This window comes from Nannospalax galili, unplaced genomic scaffold, assembly GCF_000622305.1.
Source record: "Nannospalax galili isolate Female #2095 unplaced genomic scaffold, S.galili_v1.0 scaffold1395, whole genome shotgun sequence".
Taxonomy (NCBI): Eukaryota; Metazoa; Chordata; class Mammalia; order Rodentia; family Spalacidae; genus Nannospalax; species Nannospalax galili.
The window spans coordinates 429,582-449,888 of NW_008336062.1; the positions used below are offsets into that span (position 1 = coordinate 429,582).

A 20,307-nucleotide genomic window follows, 5' to 3' on the forward strand; every position below is an offset into this window, starting at 1 on the left:
ACACTTTAGGTTGCCCAGCATCTTGTACTAATTTAATTTTCTCTAAAGTTTTCTACTCCCTGCCATGTGTCTGACCTCCATGCAGGCTCTAAAGCTGCATTGCATCACGGCTTTGTCCTTAAGAACCAAGGATAAAGTTTGGGTCTATTGGTGATGTACACAATAAAGTTTTGTGTAAGTACTGTGAGTTAACCGATTGCACCACTGGAGCTCCAACACAATAAAGTTTTATAACCTTGCAGTTGATTTTAGCTTCAGGGCAAAACAGCTTTTTCATAGAAATTAATTTTGTCAGAAGATTATCTAGTCACACCAGGTGTCAATGAACTTTAAAAAGTTAAACCTCAAGGGAGCTGGAGAGACCACTCAGTAGTTAAGAGAGGACTGAAGTTTGGTTTCCAGCACCAACAGTGGGCAGCTCACAACTGTCTGGAACTCTACCTCTAGGGGGAGCCACCGCCTTTAGCTTCTGAGGGCACCCGCACACACATGCACATACACACAGACACATACATATAACTTAATAAATAAATCTTAAAAAGTCAAACCTCAAATCTATAGAGACAAAAAGGCCAAAATTAAAGGATCCAAAAATATTTCCTCACTTAGTAATGGTCAGACCCTAACTGCTTGGGGTCTGACTTAGTAACTTGTGATTCTTATGCAAAGAGTTCGGACTAACTTTTAATAGCCCTTGGCACCTCAGCACAAATCGCCAATTTCAGGGAGGGCAGGTGTTGTTAGAAAATTTACTGCCTCAAGATAATGCATGGCTTTCTTGGATTCTCTTCAAATCTGACCCCACACAAATGGCCCAAAAGACAAGGCCAGGTAACTTTGTTTAACTGTTATGTACAAGGACTCTGTTTCCTCTCAAGGGTGTGCATTTCACTGCGTGAGAATTTGCTGCTATTTCTGTCTACAATGTCTATTGTTTACTAGCACTTTTATGTCCTTTCTCATCTGCTAAACGCTTTTACCCTGTGCCTTGGGTTTATCTTTCCAGGCATAAAAAATCAATTGCAAGTTTAATTTTACCTGAAAGAATAAGTTTTACAATCAAAATCCCATTTGCCAAAGCTATATATAAACCCATGACAAAATCCAAATGTTTGCTCTTCTATTTCGTTTGTTTTGATTTAATTTGTATAATTCATCCCAAAAAACTGAAAAATAAAGCAAAAAAGTATGTGAAACCCATCGTTCATATTGTCTCATTCGTAGCTCTGGACATCTTTCTTCTCCGAACTTCAAAGCCTTATCAGAATGGCAAAGGGTTAACTGAACACTGAAATTACTCTGCTCCAAAATGGGAGTAGGAAGAAACTTCCCCAAATCAGAATGCCTTCCACTTCCATTAAATAAATACATAGTTCTAGATATCTCCTTTTGCCTATATCAAACACACGAAATGAAATCTTATTCTGCCCAAGGCAGAAGAAAGCAAACTGCAGCCTAGACCCTGGTCCCGATGCTCCTCTGGTGGGTCTGGTGGACAGGACCTGAACTGCAGCCTCCGGAACGTAGGTGGCGCTGTGGGAGGCCTGGGTCTGCCTCACGGCCGCTCTTTTCCCCAGGCCGGGACTGCGCTCTGCGGAGGAAGAACAGAGAGAAGGTGGGTGCTGCGCTGGCGGGCGGGTTGCCCCGGACGGCGGCCACGCTGCACTTTTCACTTGCCGTGTATAGACTGTTAAATGGTTCTCACACGAAATAAGTGCTGACAGTCGTGCATTTTCAAGCCTGTAGCACAGTGACCAGGATTTAATTGACACTAATTACTTCTGGGGGCTTCAAATGCACTTGTTCTTGAGCAGGCCCTCAATAATAAGCTGTGGAGCAGGGTACTACAGCCTCACGGGAAGCCAGATAAAACTTTTCAGCCCTCAGATTGTCAGCAGCAGGGACAAAACTTTCCCCCAATTTACAGGTACGGTAAACTTAAGAAATTGGAAAGTTTTTTAAGTTATATTTTACAGTAAAACGGATAGAATCCATTTCTCTTAAACCTGAGTGAGTACAAATGTTATGGCACTTAAATCTTGTAATACCTTAAATGCGAAATACTTTTCAAAATAGTAGTTTAGGAATGAGATGCTGTGAGGTAGTGGGATAGGAGAGAGCTGAAATCGGAAGAACTGGATTATCTCACCTTCCTCCTAGCTAAGATAGCTGGGACTAGGTTTCTCCTTGTTTAAAGGAGGGTGAAGGGTTGGACTAGATCTGAAGGATGACCACCGTTTGGTCTGCATCCATTGTACTTTAAAAAATGTTAAATCCACATCTGTATTATGCAGTAGATAGTATCACTCTTATAAAGGTGGAAATTGAGAATCGGAGTTGTCTGCTCAAGAACATGGTTTAGGGACAGGAGAGATGGCTCAGTGGTTAAGAGCACTTCTGCTCTTCCATTGCATCCAGGTTTTGGTTCCAGCACCCACCTGTCTCTCAACGGTCCATAACCATAACGTCAGTTCCAGAGGTTCTGGCTCTCTGTTCTGGCCTCTGAGGGTATTGCAGGGTAAGACAGGCAAAACACAAATGAACTCCGTAAATCTTTGACCAAAAAAAAAAAAGAAGAAGCATAAAATTTTTGAGATTGTCTATATTTGATTCCTCAATCCATAAAGCCCCTCTTTCAGTTATTTTTTATTAATTTAAACTGTTTAAAGTGTCCTATTAAACAGGCCTCTCGTGGATTCAAAATGTATTTTTTAATTGTTTGACAGTTTTCGTGCATTTCAATAATGAATTGTTTTCATTCCCCCGATATCCACTCTCACCCTCCCCCTTTCCCACGGAAACCTTTCTTCCCAACACATCTCCCTCCTTTGCTGTCTCCTTTTTGTGTGTGGCCACTGAGCTGGAGTTTCTTGCTGGTGCGTGGGTAAGAGGGTACTTACTGGAGTAAGGACACCTTATCAGTGGCGCCCCGCTGAAGAAGGTGACACCTCTCCCCCAACAACAGTTGCCAATAGTCCCTCAGGAAGGAGTGTACAGATTTCATGGGTGCAGCTTTTCTATCATGTCTAGAATGCATCATCTAGCAGCAAGCATCCTGTTCCTCTGGCTCTTACAATCTTCCTGCCCTTCCGTAATGTTCCCCCCTGAGCTTTAAGTGTAGGGATCGAATTGTAGATGTATCTATTGGAGTTAGACACCAAACAATCACTTATTGTCTGTATTTTGATCAGTCTGGTAATTTTTTTTTCCAATGTTAGTTGCCAAATATATTCTGGATCATTCCCCTGAGAAGTAATTTTACTGAAGTAGAAGAAAAACAAAACACTAAAATATGACTGGTCCTGACTTTGTCTAGGGCCATGTTGTGCCATAATTTCGTGGGGCCCCACCCTCTTGATTTGAGATATCCGTACCCTCAGGGAGGTATGTAAAGGGGCAGTTCTTCATTTTCCTATTGCGTCTTTCCTTCACAAGAAAGAAGGGGAGAACAAATAAAATACAGGTTATTGGAGAGCAACATGCAATAAATGTAGCTTAGTGTAAATAGAAGCAAATATGGAAAATTCTCCTAGTGTGTTATACACACACACACACACATAGTTTCTTGATCATGAGTGCATACGGAACAAGAGGTGAGTGATGGGGAAAGGAAGGCAACATAAAAATAACAGGCAACTGGACAGATCATGTAGCTAGAAGTGACTGATATTTGCAAGTGGGTCTGCAGACAGATTACCAAATTATTTAGTAGTACAATGCCAAGTTTCCATCATCCCCACTGTGTGTATGTATGCATTATCCCTCCCACCTTTACAACAATAAAGGTTTTTAAGTACCACTTAAACAGATCTCCAAGTGACTACAACTTGAGATTGGTCAATGTTATATGCAAATAAGTTCAAGTTTCTTCAGGGTCAACAACAAGAAACATAAGGAAAGAAGTTGAAGAAAGTGATGGGAAGATTTAAGATGTTCTGATGGAAGTTTACTTGCTGTTAACATTTCATTTGATTGGTTATGTCAGGGTGTTATGTCTGTGCCTTGAGCTTATCATTAGTTCTTCAGCTTTTTTTTTTTTAACCTTTAAAAAAGATCTCCATTTTATTTTAGGATATATTGTTCCTTGCAGAAAGACTCATTGTTTTTGCTACTAACATTGAGATGTTCGTGCATGCATCTCTAATCTGTATGTATCTGATTATTACTAGTCATAATCAGTTGCACTTGGATCCTTCGCGCCTGTGTATGTCTATAAAGTCATCAGGTAGATTTCAATGGTAATGTTTATCACCTCTACTAATTAACATGATGTGAATTTCCATGCTTCCTCCTCAAATATAATACATTTTTAAAAATTTGTTGATTTTGTGTGTGTGTATGTGTGTGTGTGTGTATCACACAGAACATCCCAAACCATCTTATTCAACTATACATTACACTTACAGTAGTTCTATCCAAAGTAGTTGAAAATAGCCAGCCAGCTTTTACTTCTACATTAAAAGTTTACTTATTGAAATTGAGTTTTTTTCCCCCAAGAAGCACTGATAATTTGCATACCTGTGAAGAAACAATTAAGATTTTGAATTCTTCATACTTTCTTATTTAACCACACATCTTGAATTTTCGTTCCAGTCATACATACAAAAAAAGCACTATGGGGCAGGCATGTGAGAAACAGAAAAAAAACTCTTAAATGAAGAGTTTTATTGTTTTTATTTATTTTTTATGGTTACATAGAACAAATTCTTGACGACTTAAGACCCTTTTTGGGTCTCAGTAACCCATATTTTTATTGGAAGTAGGGTTGTTAAAAATTCTTATTAATTTGATAGATATATAGACACATTTATGCAATATGTGATTTGCTCCTAGGAAAAAGAAAGACAAAACAGCATGCTTATCTCTCTAAGAAAGATAAATAGTGAAAAGTATTGCTTTCATGCTTTCCAGAAAATATCAAAAGCAATAGGAATTGTGGCATAGTAAGTCTCTTAAAATATGCATGTGGTTTGGAGTCCAAGTATTGGCGGTCTGGTAAAGAATTTAACATGAACAGTGAATTATTAAGATGAATTTAGAGGCCTGGATTTGCAAAACACATACTCCCTTGATTGGTACAAATAAAATGACTCTGCTACAGAAAAAGGAGATGACATTCAAGCATTCTGCATTCCTTTTAAAATGAACATCCCTAATGCCAAAATCAGAATTCTGAAGTGCTTCAAACTCTAAGTAAAACTTTTTGAGAGCCAACATGACACCACAAGTGGAGAATTCCTCATTTGACCTTATATAATAGACTACCGTTAACGACCTACACATACTATTCACTGCATTTTTGCTTATTCTCTGCTCTGTGGTATAATGATATTGTTTAAAATGTTTAAAAGACCAGCAAATATCCCTGTGGGTAACTGTAATAAGAAAAGAGGAAGCATTTATGTTTATCTCTAGCACAGAAAGTCAAACTGTTGGAAGAACTGGACAATAGTGTAAGTGTAAAACATCTTACTAAAGAGTAGGGTATTGGAATGACCACTATATATGACCTGAAGAAAGAGAAGGAGAAAATTTTGAAGTTCTGTAGTGAATGTGATGAGCCAAAGTTAATGAAGAATAGAAAAACACTGCATAAAACTAAAAAATGAAGTCATCTTCATCGAGTGCTGAAAAAGTGGATCCATCTGTGTCACAGTGAACACCTGCTGCTGAATGGTGTGTGGCTCATGAAACAAGCAAGGATCTGTCACAACGAATTGAAAATGGAAGGGAACTGTGAATATTTAATAGGCTGATTGCAGAAATGTAAAAGACATGGCATTAAATTTTTTAAGATTTGTGATGATATGGCATATATAGCAGAGAGATTCATTCAAGTGAATATCAAAGAAGTTCTTAGCATTAATAACAAGGCTCCAGGTATTCATTCACTAACCAATTAATTGGTTCTGCATCAAGCTGGCCGTGGTAATGGTGAAGATGATGTTGATAGCACTGCAGAAAAAGTGCCTCTACATAACATGGTACAGCTGTGTGATGAGCTTATTAAATGACTAGAACAGTGTGCATTCATAACAGAACAAGAAATAATGTCCAGTTTATAAAATCAGAGAGAGACCTCTAAGACAAAAAGGTTGTGAATGAGGCAGATGACTCTGGAGGAAACACTTGAAAATGCTGCTGTGTTGTCTGAATGTGTGTTTTTTTTTGTTTTTTGTTTTTTTTTTACTATTTATGTGTGAATAAGTGTAAGAAAATGATTGCTCACTTGTGGCATAGGGTGATGCCAAACAGCAATAGACTTTATACATGGGTGGCTGAGATAGTGACACCTTTGCTTTTGTGTATAAGGTGTATGTGAAACATTAATGAATTTTTATTTAGACTTACATCTTATCCCCTAGATACCTCGTTATACATAACTATTCCAAAATTAAAAAAAAAACAAACCTGAAATACTTCTTGTTCAAAGCATTTCAGATAAGATATTCTCAATCTGTAATAAAATTTCTGTTGGCCATAGTGAGAGGGTGTTTCCACATATACATATACTTAATTTTGGACTTAAGGAGTGTGGTAAGTTATCAACCCTTAGTTCCTGGCACATTGTCATGCACACAAAGTGTAGATAAACTATGCTATGGGGATCCTCCTGTTCTCTTTAATATGCTCTATATACCAAATTCTCATATTACCTTGTTTTTCTTCCCTATAACTTTAATCAATTTTCCATACACTGGTGCAGTGTTATTACACCAACATTACAATTACCTGAATAAAACAGTCTGATTCTTAAATTTAGTTGTGGGCTTTTTTGTTTTTGTTTTTGTTTTTGTTTGTTTGTTTTTTGTCTTTTTGAGACAGGGTCTCCCTGTAGCCCCAGCTGTCCTGGAACTCACTATGTAGACCAGGCTGGCCTTGAACTCACAAAGATCTACCTGCCTCTGCCTCCCAAGTGCTGGGATTAAAGGCATGCACCACCACGTCCAGCTTAAATTTAGTTTTTAAGAATGGACCTGAACTCAGAGGACATGCCTTCCCCCAGATATCTCTTGAAACCATCTGCCCTGAACTGTGCTGCTGGAACTGTGTCTGGAACTATGGAACAGTGCTCTTACTGTTCTGTAGCTTCAAGTGGGGAAGTACAAGTTCAGCTCCACCCTCAACAGCCAGTATTCTTTCTCATCCTTGCTTGTTCGTCCCTAGTTCTAGAATACCTCAGGTACGCAATGCCAAGCTTCCTCCCCAGTCTTCACTGTAGTCAGTGAAGTTGGTGAACTGTCTTTAAGCACTTTGCTATGGTAATTCTCAGGCATAACCACATTCATTTATTATCTTTTGGGGTTGAGTAGTGAGGTTGCCAAGGTTAATTAAAAGTCATTAGTCCAGATCTGTCCATTTTATAAAAGTTGTTCCTACAGACTGTCTTTGTTTTAATTGCATATAGTTGCTTTTCCATAATTAAAAGAAATGCTGTTTGTTTCAGTTTCTGGTTAGAATGATTTTTACCTTTATGTATTTGCTTTTTCAGGCTTTCCCAGTATGACTCTTTCATGCATCTGTAATAGTAAATATCAGGACTATGATTCAATCCTGACAGTATGGCCCTGTATTAACTATTTCCTGCCTAACATTTGTCAGTTGACAGACTAAAATGCTGCTTCCACTTCATTTTGCATTTATTCTTTCCCCATATTCATAGTCAAAGAAGTTTTGAGTGTTTTGTCTGCATATATTAAGTGCACCATGTCTGTGCAGTGCCTGCACAGACCAGAAGAAAGGCATTGGATCCCCTAGAACTAGAGTTACAGACAGTTGTTAGCTTCCATGTGGGTGCTGGGAACCAAACCCAGGTCTTCTGCAAGAGCAGCAAGTGTTCTTAATTATTGATCCATCTCTCCAGTCCCTCAAACAAGTTTATTTTGTTACTCTCATTTTGTTTGTTTGTCTGTCTGTCTGTCCGTCTGTTTGTTTTAGACAGGGTCTTCCTATTAGAAACTTTCATGGGAAAAGAAAGGCATTTAAATGTACCACTTCTACAGCAGAAAACATTGGATTTTTGCCTACTATGGGTATGTTGAGTTTCTAACAGTCTGGGCTAGATAAAGAAATTTCAGGGGCTGGAGAGATGGCTCACAGGTTAAGAACACTGGTTGTTCTTGAAGAAGACGTGGGTTCGAATCCCAGCACCCACATGGAAGCTAATAACTTTCTGTAACTCCAGTCCCAGGGGATCCAACAGCCTCTTCTGTCTGACCTCCAAGGGCATTGCACAACACAGGTGCACTTGCCTACATGCATGCAATACATGCATACACGTAAAGTAAAAATAAATATTTTTTTAAAGTTTAAAAAATAAAAAGAAATTTCAGGCATGTTATAGAATTGTTTTATAGGCATGAGGTAAAGAAAGCATTGTTCCAGCATATAACATTAGTTACTTGTGTACAAGAGAAATCGAGAGAACAGAAATCAAGCAATTGCTTGATTTTGTGGCACTGGAGATGGAACCCAGGATCTCTTACAGGCTACACACTCTGCCATTGAACTGTGTCCCCAGTCTTTTGAATAATGTGTTAAGTGGTGATGAAACCCCTATTTTGCCAGAGTTATCTCATATGCTTCCTCTACAAAGGAAGTAAATAGATTGATGATCGCTGTATTAGGATGCTGTTTTGGATCACTGTCAATTGACAAGTCAGCTTCACAGTTGTTCATTTGTTGTTCTGTAAATATCAAGGTAACCCATATGCCCCAAGTGATGGCAAACTTATTAATGGCTGACAAAAACAACAAGGGGCAGGATGCTGTATTCTTGTGCTCTGCTCACACATTCTTACACTTGGATGTATATTTATTTGTTGTGGTTTGAATGTGACATGTCCCCCATAAGTTCATGTGTTTGAACACTTGGTTCCCAGATGGTGGTGCTGTTTGGGAACCTTTAGCAGGTAGAGCCTTGCTGGAGGAAGTGGTTCACTGGGGGCAGGCCTTGAAGTTTTACAGATGGCTCCTGCTTCCTGTTCACTCTGCTTCCTGAATGTGGAAGCAGCAGCTAGCCTCCTGCCTGCCGCCACGTTGACCCTGCCTGCTTTCATGCCTTCCCTGCCATAATAGATTGTATCTCTCTGGAAATGTGAGCCAAAAGAAACCTTTTCCCTGAAGTAGTAGTAGTAGTAGTTTTGTTGTTGTTGTTGTTTTGTTGTCGTTATTTGGTCTGTATTTTATCACAGCAGTGAGGAAATCCTCTGATTCCCAGAGGATTGTACAGTACAGCCATTCTTCAGGCTTTAGATCAAAGTATCATTCACACAATGAAAGTTCATTACTGAAACCACTTGTGGGAAAACTCAAAATGTAGATGAGGAGGGGAACACTCAACATAAACATGAAGCAAGCATTCCCATGGTTGCCGAGACCCTGTGGTCTATTAAAGTCATTTGTATAATGAGATGTTCACAGGAAACATGCATAGTTCCTGCAGAATGCTCCAAGTTGTACCTAGAAGATTTCAACTCAGTGAGGTATTCAAACAGATTCAGCAGTCAGCCTCTTCCTGTCACTAGTGTCACAAGTTAAGTGTCTGCAGACCTCATAGCTACAGGGAGCAATTTATCTCCCAAGAGTTAGTAAACCCTATAGGAGTACTGACTGGCGTAAAACTGGAACCAGAAAGTTGTAATAATGATGGTAAAGAACACAACATACATGATGAGCAACGGCGAAAACAACCTTCTCTTGGCAAGGGTAGAAAATGGAAAATTCCTTGTAAGCTCCGGTATTAACCGTTACCTGCAGAATGTGCATGTTTAGTGATCTCTGTAGCAGAAATATTTTCAAAAGCTCAGTGTCTAGTTTTCTTCATTACTGAAGTTGCAGAAATACTGCTTTTACAGTCTGTAAAATAGAATATTTAATGAATAAAGAACGTGGTGGCGCACGCTTTTAATCCCAGCACTTGGGAGGCAGAGGCAGGTGGATCATTGTGAGTTTGAGGGCAGCCTGGTCTATATAGTGAGTTCCAGGTCAGATGGGGCTACAGGGAGACCCTGTCTCAAAAAGACCAAAAAAAAAAAAAAAAAGACTACTGTACAACACACCAGTGGGTGTCTAAATGTGAACTTTTAACTCCATAACATTTACAGTACAGGAATTTGCAGTATTTCCCTTATATTGTCATTAACTTCAATCTTTGGAAGGTTTCATTTGCTGCTTCTTGCCTCCACACCCCACACTTCATTATGTGGCAGCAATGATACCTAGAAGGAAAAAATTGTCCCCAAGTGTTGGCAATCCAACTGGGAGAACCAGAAACAAAAGACGCACTGGGATTTAATTGGATACATTTAGAACAGCTAAGAAAAAAAGGTGGAGGAGCTGGCAGAGCCTGTCCTCTCCAGAGCTGCTGATCAGCAGTGAGTAGAAATGGCTGCTTACTTAGCCGTTTGGATAAGGAGGTGCTTCAGGGTCAGTGAAGGATGGCAGAGAGGATGCAGGCAATAGAGGCTGGGGTCAAGCAGAAGGAGGTCATACTAAGCAAAGGAATGCTAGTGCCTCCCTCAGGCTACCATGGAAGGATGGGCTAGTGATGAGGGCAAGTGAAAATGGCAGAAATAAAGAAGGGAGTGCTGTTACCCTGTGATGATCTCTCCTGCTTGCAACCCTGGCTTCAGTGTGATTCATACCAGAAAACCATTCTCCAGATTGCATCCAGTTCACTACCCTGGGGAGGGAAGGAGGAGGAAGGCAGGCAAGAAGGAAAAACAGAATCGCCATTTAAAAAGAAATGTGACAGTCACTTTTGGCACTTACTTAGAATTTAAAAGAATGTGTAATTTTTTTTTGAAAAAGAGGTTTATCACAAAACAAATATGAAAGAAAATGTAATTTTTGTTTTTAGGTAATCTTCCTTACTGAAGATGTCTTCAGCACCCGAGCCGCCAACATGTCAAAAGGAGCCACCAAAAGAGAGAGACTTTCGAAACCCAGGACTCCGAGGGGTTCGCACAACAACATTATTTCGAGCTGTGAATCCAGAGCTCTTCATTAAACCTGTAAGAATCCAGGGGGTGCTAAAGAGATAGCTCAGTGGCTAAGCGTGCCAGCTGTTTTTGCAGAGGACCTGGGTTCAGTTCCCAGCACCCACACGATGGCTCACAACTGCCTGTAACTGCAGTTCAAAGAATACAACGCCTTCTGACCGCTCCAGACACTCCACGTATATAGTGCACATACATACCTGCAAGCAAACACTCATATACATAAAATAAAAATAGATAAATATTTTTTAAAAGAAATACACCCCAGGATACGTTTTTATATTTAATCAGGCTATCAGAAAAAGAATGTTTTTACTTTTCTGTAGCATTTGATTTTTATCATGGACTAATAAGACCTCTAAACTGATTGTGGTACCTCACGCCTGTAGTCCTAGCTCTCAGAAGGCAGAGGCAGGAGGATAACCAGCAGCTTCTCCATCCAAGTACTAGCCAGGCTCTACCCTGCTTGTCTTCTGAGTCAGACAAGATTGAGCTGGTTCAGGGTGTGTGGCTGCAGACCAAGGATCAATTTCTCAGACTAATGTACTAGTTTAATTGTGCATTAATTTAAAACACTTCGTTGTTTGATCAAATAATATTGAAAAATTAAGCCTTCCAACTGATATAGAGACCAAAATGAAAATCTTGGAAGTCTTACAGACAGCAATTCTAGTCTTCTTTTTCCCTGTTTCCTTTGTGGGTTTTTTGTTTGTTTGTTTTTTGAAACTGTGTATACCAAGCTGGCCTCAAACTATCTTTGTAACCTATAATAACCTTGTAACTCCTGATCCTCTCCTCCTGTATGCTAGTATCACAGGCATGCACTACCATGCCTGGCTTTTAGTTATTATTATTGATACTGCAGACATTTTGTGAAAAATTCCAAAATATACATTTATACCCTGATATAAGTAGTTAATTATTTATATTGGTGTTGTAAATTAATGAAGATATTTCATTTGAATTTTATTTTAAAATATAAATTCTATCTTCAAATAAATATAAATGAAATAAGATGATAAATATTGAAGTATTTCACATTGCTAAGAATTTTAATAACATTTTCCAGCATAAATTGTTTTAACATTTAAATAGGTCAATTAATCAAATTATTTTTTTTTAATTATTTTAAAATCCTTGACTACTGTGTTCTTTTAAATGCTGAAAGCCTTTCATAATTGGAAATTTTAAAAGTTCTGAGCTTGTGGCCTTTCTTAGATGTTTATCCAGATGGAAAATTTGACCCTTATTTTAAGATTAATCTTTGAAAGATTAATAGCATGTTAATGTCCCCTGAATGTGTTGACCTTTTCGGTTTCTGTCACCCATGGCCCCAAAATATTAATATTTGTTTTGACTAAAGAGAAAGAGAATTATATTTATATAACTTTGCTTACAATATGATGTTATAATTGTCCCATTTTATTTATTGTTGTTGTTCATTGCATACTGTGCCTAATTTATAAGTTAAATTTTATTATATATATAACCAGAAAAATACAGCATACAGTGTATAAATGTTCAGTACCGTGTTTGGTTTCAGGTATCCACTGCAGGTTTTGGAATGTATCCTCCTTGGATAAAGGGGATTACTGTAGTAGATACGGAGGCAGAAAATATTGTTTGTATCACTACCATGCATGTACACTACCCAAGAAAAAGCCAGTTTGTTAAATATAAACATGTACAAAGTGGATGTTGTATAATTTCAGGGATTGCCAAGCATAATAGACACACTACTTCTCTGGAAGCCTTCTTCCCCCTTAATTCAAAGCTACATCACTTTGATTTTTAGGGTCTTGGATTTTCCAGCAATATCTAAACATAATTAAAACAGCATAGTATCTGTTTCACTCACCAAATTTCTTGAATTAATAGAATATTAATTCAAGGTATACCTTGTCATTGCTGCCTATAATATTGGTTATGAAATCTTTTACAATTACCATGTCTTGGGCAAGAAAAGTAGCATTTGTACTGCATTTGTTACTTTCTAATAAAATAGCTACGTTGATATTACAATGTAGGGAAGGCTTCAGTCCAGAGAAGATAGAGATCACCAGGTCGATATCCATGCTCTGCTCATGTCTCAATTTTCCCCTTCCTAGGGGCAGAGGTTTAAGCTGTCCAGGCTGTAGAGAGCAGACTGGAGATGAGAAATAGGAGTCTTACATCATTTGTGAATACTCAGAAGTTGAGCTGATTGAATAAAATATTGAGTAAATGGGGTAACAGAAATGCTGCCATCGCAATGCTACGGTCATAGGAAAGATTTGCCATGTCGAAAGGAAAGTGTACTAGATGTTTGGATTCCTGAAATTATCAGTCTTAATGAGGCCTTCTTATTTCTTTCTTTACAGAACAAACCTGTAATGGTTTTTGGATTGGTAACCCTTTCAGTCTGTGTGGCTTACATTGGTTATCTACATGCAACACAAGAGAACAAAAAGGGCCTCTATGAAGCTGTGGACAGTGAGGGGCACAGTTATATGAGGAGAAGAACATCCAAATGGGATTAAGGTGCTGCTTCCGGCAGATGGAGCTTTATTACAGGCTCTGAAATCTTCAAATGAAGGACTTTATGAGCATATAGAATTGTGTTCCTTGTAGAACATGTTAATGAGGAGAGAATATAGCAATTGCAACCAATCTACCGAGGTAAAATTTGTCCTGTTAAAGCTATTACCTCATTCTCAGTATTTCTTCTATGGAAGTGCCATGAGGCTAGAGTGGTTTTGTTAATTACTAAATTCTGTATAATAAATAAATTTGCATAGAGTTTCTTCTAATGTAGCTGTGCTTTGCTGTTTAATAGAGACGATATCCCCCCCTCAGGTACTAAAAATAATGATTAAGTGAAAGAATAAACAAAAGTAATTAGAGTTTTTCTTTTTAAAGTATGTTATACTGGGGCTGGGAAAAGTGCTTCCCACCCAAACAAGAGGACCTGGGTTCAAATTCTAGAATTGGGTATAGAAATTCAAATCTATAATTCTGAAGCTCCTCTGGTAAGATGCACAGTGGAGGCAGGAGAGTTCCCAGAAACCTGCAGGCAGGCCATGAGTCTGGTGTATGCACTGGCAAAAGAAAGAGGCAAACTGACACCTGAGATTTTCCTCTAACCTCCACACTTGTACCATACTCTGCATGTACCCACCCTCACATACATATACACATATACATCATATACATACATACACACCTCATAAACATATGCAGAAAAAGATAAATGTTATACTTACAATGTTTTTGTCTACAATTAAATACTGCCTAGGCTAATTTTTATAAATTGTTACAATAATAGTAAGAGTAACAGAAGACCAAGTATTCTTATAGTTATTTTAAAACTAGAATTACCCAATAAATAAGGAATAGGGAGTCCAATTCCCAGTACCTACTTTGAGTGGTTCACAACTGCCTCTAACTGCAGCTCCAGTGGGATCCGATGCCTCCAGCCTCCATGGGCACCTGCACTCACAGACACACGTACACACATAATTTAATTTTTTTTTTCTGGGGCTACACTTTGTTCCTGTTTGGTGTGTTACACTAGGGCTCATGCCTCTTGTACAGAAAAACTATTCCTGTGAAGGGTCAATGGCTGCATCTCCTTTTCTTGGCCAAATGATGATTCATATTAACATCTAAGACAGAGTTTGTTGGAGCATGTGGCTTCAAAAGGTGATCCCTCTTAAAGGAGATTAATTCATTAATAGGCAAAATGCAGATTAGAACAAAATAGCAAAAGAATTGTCTCTTTTTAAAGGACTTCTGGGTCTTTACTTAAAAAAGACATTCCTCCTTTGGCTGGAAGACTTCAAGTGGACGATGCTTCCTCTGTGGTGTCACCTCCAGGGTGGCTCTAATTCCACTGCGGAGCCCTCAGCAGGGCTTTTGCATAGCAACATGTTCTGTCCAAGAATCTCCCCATGGTGGGTCCAGGTACCACAAGTGTTCAAGCATCACTTAAGTCATGTCATTTTGTCAGTGAGTCTGGTTCCGCCCAACTGAGTCCTGAGAAAGTGGATCAGCTTGGTCTCTGTGAGGAACGCTGTCCCAAGGGTCACTCCTAAGCAGATGGCCCCCACAATGATGTGTGCCAGCCTGGTGGGCCAGCCCTGCGGACAGCAGAGGAATGCCTCTGAAATACCAGTAATCCCACCACTGAGAGCAAACACCCCAATGAGGACTGGTGACAGGTACAGGCCGGCCAGGGGTCTGTGACTGCTCCCTTGGAAGTAGTGGTGGATGAAGTAAAGGCCCTGTGTGATCCAAATGCCCATGTTAAAGCAGTTGGCCAAGATGAAGCCCACACTGCCACACCAACTGGTCAGGAGATAAGACAACACCAGAAAGGAAGAAGACAGTGCCAGCATGGTGAAATTGTACCTGTCAACCTCCTCTTTGCTCATGGCAGCAAATGTGAAACAGTCACTCCATTTATGGCAAGCAGGAGGACATAGAGACAGTAAGAAAGCATCAAAACAGGACCTGATCCTGAGCTAAGCATGGCCCCTCTGTAGATGTCCAGAGCCAGTTGAGACTAGGCAAAGCCAAAAACAGTGATGGTCAGACCGACCACCAAGGCCAGCTTGAGAAGGGACTCCAAAATGGCAGCAGCCACAGCAATGTCCTACTTCTAAAGTGTGGCATCCTTTTCCCTCTCCATCACCTTAGCAAAAAATATATAAAAACTCTCCTCTATTGCCTGGAAAATCAACCTGGCCACAAGGGACCCAAGATTATTCACTATATCATATACACCCTGATCACCAAAATTTAACACATTCAAAAATGTCATCCCATATCGCTCGCCTTCTGTCAAAATCTGTTTCAAGAAACTGTTTGAAAAAACTCCACGTCAATTTAGCCTCTTCCCAGTTGACAAAAGTTCTTCTTCAAGTAATATTAGGTAACAGATCTGTTATTCTGGAAACAGGAAGAGTTTGTTGCTTGGTTAATTCTGGGGAACGCAGTACTTTTGTGAAATACATAACGTAGCAGAGCACCAGAACTGCAGTATAAAAAAGCTGAGCCAGAGAGAAAATGTACAGACTCCAGTGAGGCAACCACAGCACTAGAAAAGCTGTCAGGACACTCCTGAGGATGACTGACATGCTCTCAGCAATTACCTTGAACTTAATGAATATGTGTGCTTGTGCCAAGACCCAGAAAGGCTCTCCTAGAAGTTCCACCACTGCTGAGACACCAAACAGCACAACTCCAGTTCCATAGTTGGCAACCACATTTGGATCAGGCACCTCTAGCAACTGCAACCAGATCCAGCCCAAGAATAAGGACCAAAACACACCCAGGGGAACTGTTAGCCACAGAAGGTTAAGGGTTTGACTCCGGCTCCGCTGGGTACCTCCACTCAGGCAAGCTCTGCAGAAGGCTTCTCTGGCCAGGAAAATGGTGGTTGAGTAAAGCACTGTTAATCTGTAAAGGAAAAGCAGAAATTGGTTAGGCCTCCAGGTTGTTTTTGTTTTGTTTGAGTAATTACTTTTTTTTTTCTTTTGAGACAAGGTCTCCCTGGAGCCCTAGCTGGCCTGGATTTGCTATGGAGACCAGGCTGGCCAAAAATAATTTTTAAAAGAATCCTCGGGACCAGCAATCAAGATGAAGTATGCCATGGGCAGCTGGCCTCAGAACCTAGGGCACTATGGCTCCCAAGAGGCTGAGTGTGTGCTAGACTAGGAGGAGCCTTATCTCACAGGATGAGTGTTTTCCTGACCTTAGGTACTTTTATATTCTCAAAATTCTAATCTCAGGATTTTGTAAGTAAGAAAGAACAGAGTCAAAGATTGCAGTAGCAAAGCCGCAGGTGCCGGAGCAATGATAGTGGTGGTGGCTCTTGGAGCAGTGAGGCATGGGCAGGATGTAGGTAAATGGCCAGAGGTGGTGGACAACTCTGACTACTGAGAGATGGCGATATTTTGTGCCCCTCAGCCCTGGCCATGCACTCCCCAAGGGAGGGAAGGTGTGGAGTTTTAAGCAGGAAATGCCCTTTGTGTTTTAATTAGAGGACTTAAAACGTGACTCCAGTGAGAAGATGTTTCATCTCCTGTTCCACCTAGACACAAAAAGGCCAACCAGATCTTTGACCATGAAAATAAAATACTCAATCCATCTGTCACTTTGAGCAAAAGCAATAAGGGGCTCTGTCCAATATTGGTGCCCCTCTAATGAGGAATTCAAGTCAGCAAGGAACTGTTGCCTCTCTATTTGCTGCACAGAAGCCAAAATACTTTCTTAAACAAAAATATAATCATGGGGATAGAGTAATGAAGACAGGAAAATAGTGGGAACCCCCTCCAGTGAGCCTGGAACTGTGGTCACCTCTTGCAAACCTGAAGCTGTGTTGCACAGACAGGTGGATCTTAGGAACTCCCTTCATCCAGTCTCATTGAAACTGTGAGCTCTACACTGAGAGTCCTTGTCTTAAAAAATAAGTGGAGTGCAATAGAGGAAGACACCCAACGTCAGCCTCTGGCCACATGCATACACATGAGTGTGTATATACATGCACCATATACACACAGAACTTAGTTAATTGAGTTTATCTACATGGATCTAAATTAAATCTTTACTACTAAGTCCTAAATAGTTATTTTCTCCATATAATATACTGCACCTAGTTTTTGAAAATATTTTATGTGGATGAGTGTTTTGCCTACATGTATGTAAGTGCACCATTTACAGAAGAGGGTGTCAGATCCCCTGGAACTGGAGATACAGATGGAGTTAGTCACTATGTGGGTGCAGGAAATCAAACCCAGGTCCTCTGGAAGAACAGTAAGTATTCTTAACTGTTGAGCCATCTCTCTAACCTGGGCCACATAGTTTTAAAGTGTACTTAAGTGGTATTAAATGCCCCTAATTTAAATCTTTTACTTGACCCGTGTAATTTGATTATTACAGATCTAGCTTTCTTCTGTTTTCAGTATGAGCTTAACGTCGCATTACCATCTTGTGGAATTTTTTTACTATCATCAAAGTTGATACTCAGTGTCAAGGGAGATACTAGTTGTGTAAACTATTAAGAGATTAGTACAGAAAGGGCTTCAAGAATTGGACAGCATACAGCCTTAAACCATGTGACTTCTGAGTGAAAGAAGTAAGGCAGTAAGAAATACAGTCAAGCACAGGCCTGTGAGAAGTAATATGAGGGAAGATTCACATTGAGTTTTAAGAACAAGTAACTAAATACTACTTTCTACATAGTGTTACAGGTTATAGCACAGTATGTATATGCAAAGTATTGAAGTATTAATGTTTTCATCCATTCTCTATTGAATGAGGGCATAACCATATAAAATAAAATAAATGTACTTTGAAATAGTCATATAATTTTGACCTTTGAACTTTGTTTGCTCTAATCCTGTCATCCTACAGTTAATTCAATAGGTAGGCTGAGAATAGTTACAAGATTTATCCAGGGTCACAGTGATTCTCACCCTGAGTAGGAATTTGGATTTCTTGGTGCGCCTAAGTCTAGGGATCTCATCACCATGCTATGGCTCCTCTTAAGTGTTGACATCCATGTCACACCCAAGCAGCCACATTAGCTCACAGACAAAATGTTCAGGTATTAAGTACAGAAACATTCCTATATTTTGAAACAAAAAGAATGTGAAGGATTGTTAATTGCCAAATCCAATGATCCTCAAAACTACCTGCTAATCAAAACTGTTTATTAGACTTAGTGCACTAATGGAAAACACCACTTCAACATAGTTGTGTTTAGGAAGAAAAGGCTAGGGGAAGATAGGAATTTGAGTCACACAGTAGAAGAAGTCTACCGGAGAGTGGGAAAATGGATAGATTACATCTTCAGGCAAAGTCTTAAAAAATACTTTTACAATTACATTTGTTTCTTGGCATTCTGTTTACTGCCCCCCCACACCCTTTTGTAATCTCCCTCCCATCTTCATCAGCACTCCATCCACCCTGCAAGTCCATTTCTCACATCCATGTCTTTTTGTTTGATTTGTGACCCTTTGATTTTAACCAGGACCTGCTGACCTAGGTTTGGATCTACCCTTTGGAACCTGGTGGGCTTACTGTTCGATACACAGCTGAAGACAATGCCCGTCCATTACCCAGAATCAGCAGGGAGGATTTGGGGTTCCATGAGCCCATCCCCAATCCATGATTGAATTTTGATAGGCCTAGCCTCATGCAGGCCCAGTGTAGACAACAACAGATGCTATGAGATCATGTTTCCAATAGCTGTGCCATGCCCTGAAGCTGGCTTTTCATAATCCTTCTCCGTTTTCACCTCTTATATTCTTCCTGCACCCCCTTCCACATGTTCCCGGAGCCTTTGAAAGGGTGATATACATCCTACAAGAAGCTTCTTGACTAAGGCTGAGAGTAGTATCACTTGTCTATGGGTATAAACACAAATATTTACAATGTAGTTTGGCTCCATGTCAACTTAGCTAAACAACACTTCTGAGTTCCCTTTAGTGCCTATGACCTCCACAGCCATGAGTTTTTGACAGGGTTTCCATGCCAAAGCAAGTCTTGATAAATAAATTAGTCCAATATGACCTCTAACTTTTTCTTAACTCAGCCTCCTGAGTCCTAGGAACCGTTGTGCCTGGCATAAATAACTTTTTTATCCAAGGAAGTTACCTTTTGTTCTGACAGATGACCTGTTTGTCCAAAATCAAAAGCTGATAGATGAAATGCTTTTCAGAAGTTTCTTCGCCAGGCAGAAGTCTCTGTTTTCAGGTGGAATTCATCTCTTTTTATAATCCCTTCTCCCAATCCCAATTAACTATATTCTTGCACCATTTTTCTGGCAACATTTGATAGAATTATTTAAAGTTCTCAGATAGGTATTGGGCCATATGAGTCAATAAAGATGAGATTCATGAAGGAATTATAGGATGATTTTTGTGGCACACTTAGCCCATCACCCTATAGGAATTCTATTTTTGGAGGTATTGATTCATTATAAAATCAACTCTGTCTGGAGATATTATGTATGACATTGTTAAACAAGTTTAAATTTTTTTCAATAGCTTCATATAATCAACTGGATTATGTTTATAATAGGCAGACTTTCTAAGGCTTCTCTATAGTAACAAATTAGATAATTGTATGATATTTAAAACCAGGCTTAACTGGGCATGGTAGCCTGTAATTGCAGCACTCGGAAGGCAGAGGTAGGAGGATTGCTGCCACTACGATCCACAAACTGAGTTCCAGGCAAGCCAGGGCTCTGTAGTAAAATCCTGCAGCAAACAAAACCCCACAACCCATCCACACCTGGAAATCAGGCTTAGTGATTTTTGAG

The 20,307-nt window shown here is 39.6% G+C and overlaps 1 protein-coding gene and 1 pseudogene across 3 annotated transcripts; one reads left to right on the forward strand and one right to left on the reverse strand.

The window, feature by feature from the left end:
- Positions 1–1,549: 1,549 nt before the first annotated feature.
- Positions 1,550–13,789, forward strand: Smim8 (small integral membrane protein 8). Of its 2 annotated transcripts, none has more exons than XM_008830839.2 (3): positions 1,550–1,615; positions 10,862–11,015; positions 13,361–13,789. In XM_008830839.2, exons 2-3 carry the CDS (start codon positions 10,881–10,883, stop codon positions 13,517–13,519), a joined length of 294 nt encoding a protein of 97 aa, XP_008829061.1. In that variant the 5' UTR covers positions 1,550–1,615; positions 10,862–10,880; the 3' UTR covers positions 13,520–13,789. The 2 variants fall into 2 exon arrangements, with proteins under 2 accessions (XP_008829061.1, XP_008829062.1); XM_008830840.3 differs by lacking the exon at positions 1,550–1,615 and adding an exon at positions 1,623–1,927.
- Positions 13,790–14,971: 1,182 nt separating this feature from the next.
- Positions 14,972–19,313, reverse strand: LOC103732294 (annotated as a pseudogene). The gene is made up of 3 exons (XR_607189.1): positions 19,282–19,313; positions 15,785–16,439; positions 14,972–15,721 (listed from the first exon to the last, which is right to left on the reverse strand). The product of XR_607189.1 is annotated as a protein RFT1 homolog (transcript).
- Between the last annotated feature and the right edge of the window lie 994 nt (positions 19,314–20,307).